We start from the raw sequence: 10,309 nt of genomic DNA, 5'->3' as shown, positions 1-10,309 counted from the left end.
ATCAGCCATCTCGGGAGTTTTCGATTCTTCACACATGACCATAATCGGTGGCATATTGAACACACTACAAAAAGAGGGGCGGACGGCGGACCAGCGTGGACGATCTCGTACGGGAATATATATATATATATATATATATATATATATATATATATATATATATATATATATATATATATATATATATATATATATATATATATATATATATATATATATATATATATATAGACTGGACGACTGGAAGTAACACACTGAAAGGTGACTTACTACACTCGCTGTTTTTCACATGGACGAATTTTGAAAGATTTTCCAGAAACCTACTACCAAAAATTCCTTGCGATTCAGCATTCCATGATATTCGGTGTCTTTCATGAACATTTTGTCCTTACAGGTTTGAGCAATAACAATTATCCAAACAAGAAATTTGCAAAGAATCGAAACGAATTTGTTAGGACACTACACGCTTCAAAATGACCACATAAAAATCATTTCACATACAAAGCCAAACCCAAACCAGTCCAAACTGGGACCGGCACCACTAGGGCTTCACAAACCAGCCAAATCGGACCAGCCTCCCCCGTTTCGTCCAGGCCCGCCGCGCCGTCCGCCCGCCGGTGTCATTCTCTGTGTCTGGGTGTCGTGTATTGGCAATATCTCTCTGTCTGTCCCGTTGGTGGTGACACAGGGTCTCCTCGGCGCCTATCTGGACGTAATGGAGACCTGCCAGACGCGGATCTTGTTGTCCGAGTAGCCGGCGAACAGGGTCTGGCCGTCTCCCGACCAGGCCAGCGACAGACACTGGGGCAGGTCGCCCTTAGCCGAGCGGTTCACCACCTCCGGCTTCAGCTCCTCCACCATCTGCTTGCCTTCCAGGTCCTGCAAGAGAGGGAGGACAGGGTGGTCAGTCGTGGTTGATGATCATGATGATTTGCGATTTAAGGGCGCCCGGACCTCAGAAGTCACCGGCGCCCATTACTGATGATTGGGTGGTGGAGGTCAACGACACGCTGGTGACTGATAAGCTGAAGTCGCGGTAAATTTAGGAGACGGATAATGGAAGGTAATTGTGATATCTCTCTGATAGCCTGCTTTCAAGCAGGCAACAAAAGCTGTCCGCTGGCGACTGAAGACGAAGACGCTTGAAGACAGGGGTGGTGTGTGGTTGATAAAGGATGGTTTCTATCTAGCTTTTAAGTGACCCCAGCACAACACCCAACAACACCTTTTCCTGACTAAAGGCTGATGTTTTGGGCCTTGTCTCGCAGTAACACACTGCATTATCGCATAGCTAACAGGCCGGTGGGCCCGTGGGTCGGCCCGCCGGCCTTGGAGCTATGCTGTCACTATAGCACCACTTTCCACCAAATTCATCTACAGATACAATGAATCTGTCTACTCGGGTGCACTGACGTGGACTATCTCTTTCAGACCCAAACATGAACAAACTGTCAACATATATTTTAGAGAGTATGCTCGTCTCTCTGTATTGCTAGCTGTCAAATCCTCAGTTTGAAAGATTTTACTGCTGTCCTTCCCTATGCATGTAGCTGCAAATGAACGTCGCCTCTCTTACAGCAGTCTCTCTATGACAACATTTCGACTCGTGCCCAAAATGTATGAGCGAAAACATTAATCTTTCTCCCCCAGAGATTCCCTCCCCCACCGGGTTACGTACCCAGATGCGGACGGAGGGCCCGGTGGCGGCGCAGAGCCAGTAGCGGTTCGGGGAGAACACCAGCGAGTTGATGGTCTCCGTGTGGTCCAGCGTGTACAGGTGCTTGCCGTCGTTCAGGTCCCACAGCATGGCGCGGGCGTCCTGAAAGGAGGAGGGATATCGAGTCACATAGCGGTTAGAGGGGGGTAAATAACAGATATCGATGACAAAAGTCAGATCAGAGCTTGAAAAGATGGGGTAAGAGGGTTAGGGCCTCTGAATCATTCAATGACAATAATGTTGCGTGCTAACTGCTATACAAAGCAATGAACCTGAGCTCATCAGCTGCTGTAAGTCTATGAAATACGACATACGTCGTATTTTAAGCATATAATAAGCATATCTATATAATCTATCTATATAATCTAAAGCATATCTATATAATCTATCTATATAATCTAAAGCATATCTATATATCTATGTATAATAAGCAAATCTGACAATCACCTCGCCCCCTAATCACTGCTTAATTTATCGACAATCGACCAAAGACGAGCAGAACGACTGAATGGCTTGTGGAGCCACGAATACAAAGTTACAGCCACCACCCATGACCCAAGAAACCCAATATGCTCGTGTGGCGCGGCTAACTAAGCCGTCGGGCCAGTGGTCGGCCCGGTGACCCTGGAGCCGCGCCGGTCTGTCGCTCTGGCACCCTGTGACCACCGGGTCCGGCCACCGGGCGACGCCGGACCCGTCTACTGGGGTGCGAGTAGACAAAGCGAGGGAAGGCTAGCCCTCAGCGTAGGAGCGATTGCGCGTAATTCTGGCATTCATTTTCGATCATGATGAGGCCAGTGAACTTGGGACCTTGGTGGACTGAGCTTCAAAGACACTCAATGAACTAATAACAGATAAATAAAGTCCCATAATTGCCTGTTAACGACAGAGTATACTACCGTGGTTTACAATAATAACGACGGGCGGCCATGCCCTGTTTGCCTCTCATGTGCCCACTTTCATCACCACCAAATGTCCAAACGGCGGCGGACCAAGAGCCACCGCAGCAGCTGAACTCGCGCAGTTCCTCCCCTACCACCACCCCTCTCTTGTTCACTCCCACCCCTTTTCCCCATAGAAACCGCCCCGAAGTGCCGTACCTTTCCGCCGGAGGCGCAGAGGGAGCCATCGGGCGAGATGGTGATGGTGTTGAGGTAGCCGTGGTGGCCGCCGTGGTTCGTCTTCAGCTTGCAGTTAGCCAGGTTCCACACCTGTCGTCGAGGAAAAATGGAAATCAGTGCAGCTAGCTTATTGCCTGAGAAGGATACAATATTCGGGAGTCTGTAGACAATGACGCGCAATGACACGGTGTGATATTATAAAAAAAAACGGGACAGATGACAATCAGGAATAAACAAGTCAGAACCACTGATCATTAGTGGCTGGTAGCGATAAAATCGATAGCGTCAAGAACTCACATCGACGGAACTGACGCAGTAGGGTCTACACAGGGAGACACGGATGCTTGTTTACTAACAAACCGCATCTCAGCCCATAGTTTTGTCCCACTTCACAAACTCAATTACCTGTTCGAAATCGGTCGGCCACAAACACTTTTTTCCATTTTACTTCACATACCCTACTCCAGCTATCCTCCGCTACCCCCTTCTCCCTCACGCTTCTTCTTTGACCATTTTGTCCCAGCCGGCGCTAATTCTCGGGTCTCTCTCCTTCTCTACCTCCCTCCCTAATTCCTCTACCTCTCCATCCCCTCTCTCTCTCCTTCTCCATCCTCCCTCACTCTCACCTTGACCATTTTGTCCCAACCCGCCCTGACAATTCGCGGGTCTCCCTGCCTTCCTCCTCCCTTTCCCATCTTTCTTTCTTTCACTCACTCCCCCAATTTTCTCACCTTGACCATTTTGTCCCATCCGGCGCTGACGATGAGCGGGTTGGTGGTGCTGGGACTGAAGCGGACGCAGCTGACCCAGTCCGAGTGACCATCGTCCTGGATGGTGTACTTGCAGTCGGCCAGCGTGTTCCACAGCTTCACCGTCTTGTCCCGAGAGCCCGAGATGATCTGACGGTTGTCGGCCGAGAAGGCGACGGACAGAACATCCTTGGAGTGGCCCTCGAACCTGCCAGAGGGGGAAGATGGACAGTTAAAACTCAGAAGCACATCCTTCGAAAGGCTTCAAACCTGCGAGTGGCCGGGACGGGTAAAATTTTTGAGCACGCCCCTCGAGTCAGAGGGGGGGGGGGGGGTCAGAAAACATGTTGGTGGAATGATTCTTGAAACTGCAAGACACATGGTTGATATTCAGACAAGGTATGTCCAGCTGAACCACTAGCTAACATTCTCCAAAGGCTAAAACGCCACTATTGGATTGATGCTTGAATCAGTGGTTGAAACATCACTAGCATGCCACTGATATTGATCAACTATGCTTTGTTGCACGGCCAACAGGCGGACAAACCAGGTAAGTTCGCCAGCCTTGGAGCCATGAATCATAATCTAGCACCAGAATCCACCAAATTCATTTACAAAGGCAATGAATCTGTCTACTAAGGTGCAGTAAATGAAAGAAAAACAGCAAAGCCCGGCACCACATCCATTCCTACCGTTTATGGGTAACAAATGATGATAAATGTAGGCTTTGAGCTACGTGTTGTTCAATGTTATTGCAGCGAAAAATAATGGGGTATGTTTGAGGAAAAAATAATGGCTGTTTTAGGCACCCAGACCACAGACGTTATTGACGCCCAATTTAGAGCTAACCAACAACCTAATTCCATACATTTTATACTATCATTTCGAGCACATGACGTCAGCATTATACATCAACCCAATCATTTCGAACACATTACGAGAGCATAATGATCATTTGCAGCGCCCCCGTCTCCCACCTCCCAGTCACCTGCGGGTGGTGGATCCGCTCTGCAGGTCCCACAGGCGCAGCGTCTTGTCCCAGGAGCCGGACAGAGCGTAGTTGCCGTCCGAGGACATCACCACGTCGGTGATGAAGTGGCTGTGACCCTGCAGGCGCTTCTGCGGCATGCCGTAGCAGTGCTCGTCACGCGTCAGCTTCCACATGATCAGGGACTTGTCTGCAGAGAACACCAGGGGCGGCACACGTCAGATTCAGAAGAAAGCAGGCTTTCCGCACAGACACATGGCAAGAGTAAGACTAAGGAGCATGCAGTCAGAAGCACTGATTGCACTATAAGCTGGAAGCCTCGTCAATGCAATCTAAGGCTAGTATTCCAGAAACCACAGTAAAATGTAAGATGTTGGGTCGTCGTTGTGACCATCTACATAGAGTCTCTGCTGCTTCGTTCTGCTGGGCAGTTTCTGATCGATTTCTTTCAAATGCCACTGCATACTCGTATTTGTCGGAAACCGTTTTAGGATATTGGGTAACCTTTCCACTGACAATGGATGCATGCTATGACTGACAGTATTGCTGGTTAGCCGTAATGCATGGATACTTGTCGCTATTCATGTAGAAATAACAAGTTCTACAAATGTGTGCGTAAGCTACCTTCGCACAGATGGGAGGGGGAGGGGCGTTTTTGGCCACACCTACCATTTTTTCGTATGTAAAGAAAACCGCGTCGCAGAGCGCCGCAAAACTTTGTATGGTTTATGATACATCAATTTCACATCGCGTGTGAAGTGTTTGACCTTAGGTCACGGTCCCGTAGCTCAGTCGGTACAGCGTTGGGCTCCGCATGGTGAGAGCACACGTTCCCAGTTATAACAGTCCCAGTTCGAAGCGCGACAGGCGCTTGACATTTATGAGCCTCATGACAGGTATGTTGCGGTTGGTGGTAGGCCGTAGCCAGGCGAAGTCAGTGGGGGAACGGCCGTGCGCGGCTATGTGCGCACGTTAAACTTTACACTCCAAACTCTGCCATAGAACCGGAATTGCGCGATCAGAGGGTAGAGGGCAGGGTCAATGCAACAAGCTTCGCTTAGCGGGGGCTCTGTGCTTGTGAATCCTTCCATTCAAGGCTTGGACTAAGCTTATAAAAAAGTCAGGTTACCAGATTAAGTCACCAGACCATACCTCTAAAAACTTTGTGATGTTGTCATTCCCACAATCTATATTCCATGACTTTAAATCTAAGGATATTGGATGAGGGCATAGTACCAACAATTTGTATATCTCAGAATTTTGATATCCAAATGTATTGTTGCCTAGAGATCTGGTGAGATCATATATCTTCACTTAATTTTTGTTGACAAAAAACACTCAATGAACACTTCCTGCGATTCACTTGTAAGGTTCTGTTTCAGGTATGTTATTACACATAATTTATAGCTTTGTGACACTTTTTGACATGAAACCACATGAAAACATGGTTTCATGGGTTGTGGATGGTGGCCAGTGGGATCAAATTGGATCATAGATCCTGTTCTTGATTTGACATCAGATCCTTTGATCATAGATCCAGGATACATTTTCCATGTGAGATCCAGAGGAGCCATAGATCATTGCTTGTTTGCTCAGAGATCTACTATATCATAGATCCATTACCCAGATCCATGCACATGTCTGGCTCCTAGCATCCCCACTTCTGGGCATTATAGACAATAATTTGCACCACATTAATTAAGGATTCAGGCCATCTAGCTAAATGTTCCCATGAACTCTGGCCCCAAAAATGCACAGGCCTTCACTCCATGTCCATCACTGTCACAAACTTAAGCAGCTGATCAAGAGGGTGTCATTAACAACCATCAGCTTGGCCAAAGTGAAAACTGCAGTAGTGTCTCAAAATTGTATCTTTGTTTGGGTGGCATTGGTAAAATTTATCACCAAAAACTAAAAAGGGATGAGATGCAAACCTGCCAGTCATACAAGGCCCAAAAAAGTAGAAAAGGGTCCATAACCTTGATGCATTGGATCCATAGTATGGATCCCTGATCATGGGTGGAGAACCTGCCCCGGCCACCCCGGCCGTGGCCGGGGTAACTTTCAGCCCACCCCGGCGCGGCCGGGGTAACTTTTTCCACTTTTGTAAATCCTAAAAGCTGTCTGCATACGAAAAAAACTGCCACATACAAGTGTCTTTCATTATTCTTATCTACCTTGAAAAGCTTTTGAAAATTTACTTTGTTTTCATTTTGCAGCTTCTATGTTCACAAATCTTTTCATCGCGGAGCCCGACAAGTTGCATCTAACATAATTAACCCTCGCATGTGTAGGGGGGGGGGTCGGATGGACCCCCCCATGGTTTTTCGCGAATAACTCGCGTAAAAAGCGGCCGATCGCGACGAAACTTTCAGTACCCTCGCATTGATCAATTTTACACCTACCCTGAAAATTTCATGACCCTGACCCAAATGACCTTTGACCTGTGACCTCTTTTCCGAGACCATGTTTGGCCGGAATCGCGATTTCGCGTATGTCGGCTCGCACTAGCCGCGTGTTTGCAAGCTTCTCGTGGTTTCAAACGTTCAAACATGTGATTTGATGTTACTCCCGTGTGTGTCAAGGTCACCTGAAGGTCAGGTCAGGTCATTGACCTTTGGTGACCTCGGGTGACCTCGGGTCACTTTTTCGAGTTTTACATGTTTCTAGGCTAGTTTTTGGAGCTGAATTCGAATTTAGCAACCATTTGAACATTTACGAAGTAGTTTTGGTGACTTCGTAACATGTTACGAAGCTGTCAGAGGCGGTTGACACGTACTACGAATACCCGTCACGACGCCTACTGGTTGACCTGACCTGACCTGACCCGACCTGGTCTAAATGCTTCAAGACATCATCTGTGATCAAAACTAACACGATATTCGTAATCAGCACCCCGAAAAACCCCTTAGCAGCCACACTTTACGACTTTCTAACAGGTCCCGATTTTCCCGACTTTGGGTCATTGACCTGACCTGGAAGGTCAACCAATGACCTAGGACCTTAAAATTGGGTATCATCGGCTTCCTCTCGTCACGGGCAACACGCTCGTTTTTTCCGCGAAGCTCTAGCTCGATCAGGGGCCAAACGGCAAGGGGGGGGTCCAACCGACCCCCCCCCCCCTACACATTAGAAGCTGGCAAACGCCGCACACATGCGAGGGTTAAATCATATTTAAGGGCCATTATCGAAAGATGCACATCACAAGACAGGACGAGGGTAACATCAGTGAGATGGAAGGACGAGCTGCTGGGGTTCAAGGCTCCCCCCAACTTAACCCGCGCCAGGGTGGTGGCCCTATCGTAACACGTTGAGTCGAGAGCCGTGGGCGTTTCACGCTCCTTCTAACTAAAATTGAAATGCGCCTCTTGTGGACGAATTGTGTTCAAAACCCTCTCAAACATTGGTTCATGGGTAAACATGACACACTGAATCGGAAAAATGCACCTGTGATCCCTCTGTGTATCCCTGAGGTCATCTCGGGTCATGAACGAACACCAGATAAGTTTTTTGGCTTTAACTTTTGATAGAGACGTGCTAGAGCGATGAAAACACGTCAGATGTATTCAGCTCGACGGTATGGATCGACCGATATGCAGCATGACCCTTTCCGGTCAGGTCATGACCTTGACCTGAGGTCAAATTTTCAAACTGACCTTTCAAGGTCAGCGAATAGTTCATTCGACGCGTCTCGACGAGAGGTAAAAGTAATGTCATGGCTTGCTTGAATCAAAAGTTATTACCGAAAATGTTTTTGGTGAAAACAGCTATTTTTACAGTTTTTGCTCTCTGGAGGCTAAACCATTGACCTGAGGTCAAATCTGAGAGCAATATTCAGAAAGGCCTGTAAAAGGGCTATCGAATGCGCTTTCCGCGGCGCTGTAGCTCTATTGGTTCCCGAGATAGTCGTTGGCAGTTTCCAAAGTTGTTGAAATGGCCTACATTTGACCTTTGATGACCTCTGGCGACCTGACCTTTGACCTGAACCAAAAAATGACTGAAGTGTTTCCGTCATTATTTTTGACGCTTTTTCGAATGCCGCTTACTGCGTGTCGCTACGTGGCTCAGGAGCAGAGTTAGACGGGGGAGGGGTGTTCAGACACCCCCCCCCGGCCCGGCGCGGAAGTCGCGGAGCACCGGGCCGGCGCGGGTTAAGGCGTGTTGCAAAATTGTTATAATTACGAAATTTTGCGCACCTGCGTGCAGCACGTTTCCAAAAAAAGAAGATAAAAACGGCAGACATCCATTATTCCATGTCACAGAATAGGGGTTTGTTTATAACCGTTGACAAATATTTGAGCATCATCGTCTTTCTGACTTTCGGTCACCGGCCGGGGTAACTTTTTCAAACATTCTCCACCCATGTCCCTGATATAAAGGATCAATTTATGTGCAGTATAGTAGTAAGTAATTTATAATTTATGTGCAGTAAGTAGTTTATGTGCAGGTGTGGTAAAATGTAACATATGATGTAACTATCCTCACACATTCCTTTTCCTTAGTATCTACCAGAAAAATTTGACTTAAGTACATAGTTACTCTGAAAGCATTACAATCACTCCAAGTGCCTTTGACTTAATGGTTAAAGGCAGTCAGGCACTGCTAAAATGATCCCAATTAAGAAAACACAAACTGTAAATTCAAAGCTTTCATGTCATACCCCCCAACAGAAAACACTTTGTCACACAAACATGCATGTCACATCTGTGCTAATCTACAGTTGATCGTTTGTTTATTGGGACTTAAGGACACGCCAACTACAAGGTCATTTTGCGCCCATATCTACAGTTTATCAGTCTCAAACAATTGATCTGAATGCCATGATGATTAGTGCATTCATCAAGTTTCACCCAAACCCATTCGCCTCCCCAACCCACACTAAGTGTGAAACCCACAACACAGGAATCAACTGGTTTATCCAAGTTCGAAAGCTCACTTCACAATTCGCACCACCTCGTACCCTGCACATTACAACCACAGAATAAGCTGCTCAACCTCAAACAATTGAGAGGTGCAGCTAGATTTTTGAGCATCAGAAAATGCACAAAATAGCAGGCCAAAGCAAGGTGAATGTGAGAAAATCAACAAAAACAGTTGCTCACCTCGAGATGACGACAGAATCATGTCCGGATATTTCGGGTTGGAGGCGATCTGGGTGACCCATCCATTGTGTCCCTCCAGGACACCCTTCAGGTGAAGGGTTTCGTGAGTGTCAGTCATGTTTAAAGACACCGATTTGTCGGAAAATCCGCAATTTCACATCCAACACAGCACTATCGACGACAGAACGCTGTCGCCGACCATGAAAAGGAAGCGCACCGTTGCCGAAAATTATAACATACTTTGCAGTGAAGACCTGTGAAATAAAGAATTAAAAGGCATTTGTTGATTCACAGTTATTTCATAATGTTTCATTTATCAAATTACAAAAATTAAAAAGGTCACTTTTCCTAGCTAAGGAATAAATAACTAGGAATAAATAAATCAAATAATTTATCTAGTATGATTATCTTCGCAGATATTTTTCTACTACTAGTCTATATAACCCAAAACAACAAAAGAAGTGCAAAGAACACATTCTTGGGAATTATACTTAATTTAATGCCCATACTTGTGTATTTCAGTGAAAATAACGTTTTTGTTAGAGCAATAACTGCTGGATGAGGAGCACCTTTAAATATGTATGCTATATAGAGGTGGCAAGTACCGCGAAATGGTTCACTCTTGTTAGTAG

At 46.6% G+C, this 10,309-nt stretch overlaps 1 protein-coding gene across 2 annotated transcripts; it reads right to left on the bottom strand.

The window, feature by feature from the left end:
• Nucleotides 1–623: 623 nt before the first annotated feature.
• LOC122394215 (guanine nucleotide-binding protein subunit beta-2-like 1) lies at nt 624–10,230 on the bottom strand. Of its 2 annotated transcripts, XM_043390950.1 has the most exons (7): nt 10,187–10,230; nt 9,678–9,931; nt 4,576–4,765; nt 3,570–3,795; nt 2,818–2,928; nt 1,679–1,819; nt 624–879 (listed from the first exon to the last, which is right to left on the bottom strand). In XM_043390950.1, the coding sequence occupies exons 2-7, from the start codon at nt 9,793–9,795 to the stop codon at nt 703–705; spliced, it is 963 nt and encodes a 320-aa protein (XP_043246885.1). In that variant the 5' UTR covers nt 9,796–9,931; nt 10,187–10,230; the 3' UTR covers nt 624–702. The 2 variants fall into 2 exon arrangements, with proteins under 2 accessions (XP_043246885.1, XP_043246884.1); XM_043390949.1 differs by lacking the exon at nt 10,187–10,230 and having other exon boundaries at nt 9,678–10,064.
• Nucleotides 10,231–10,309: the final 79 nt, after the last annotated feature.

Source organism: Amphibalanus amphitrite, unplaced genomic scaffold (assembly GCF_019059575.1).
Source record: "Amphibalanus amphitrite isolate SeventyFive unplaced genomic scaffold, NRLGWU_Aamphi_draft 000579F_arrow, whole genome shotgun sequence".
Lineage (NCBI taxonomy): Eukaryota > Metazoa > Arthropoda > Thecostraca > Balanomorpha > Balanidae > Amphibalanus > Amphibalanus amphitrite.
This window is presented reverse-complemented; position numbering and strand designations above follow the sequence as displayed.

Bases quoted from the DNA above. Each gene is read 5' to 3' on its own strand.
- LOC122394215 (XM_043390950.1), bottom strand. From the start codon at position 9,795: ATGACTGACACTCACGAAACCCTTCACCTGAAGGGTGTCCTGGAGGGA. The intron at 4,766-9,677 runs GTGAGCAACTGT...TGTTCTCTGCAG, and splicing joins GATTCTGTCGTCATCTCGAG to ACAAGTCCCTGATCATGTGG. The intron at 1,820-2,817 runs GTACGGCACTTC...TCCTCCTTTCAG, and splicing joins TCTGCGCCTCCGGCGGAAAG to GACGCCCGCGCCATGCTGTG.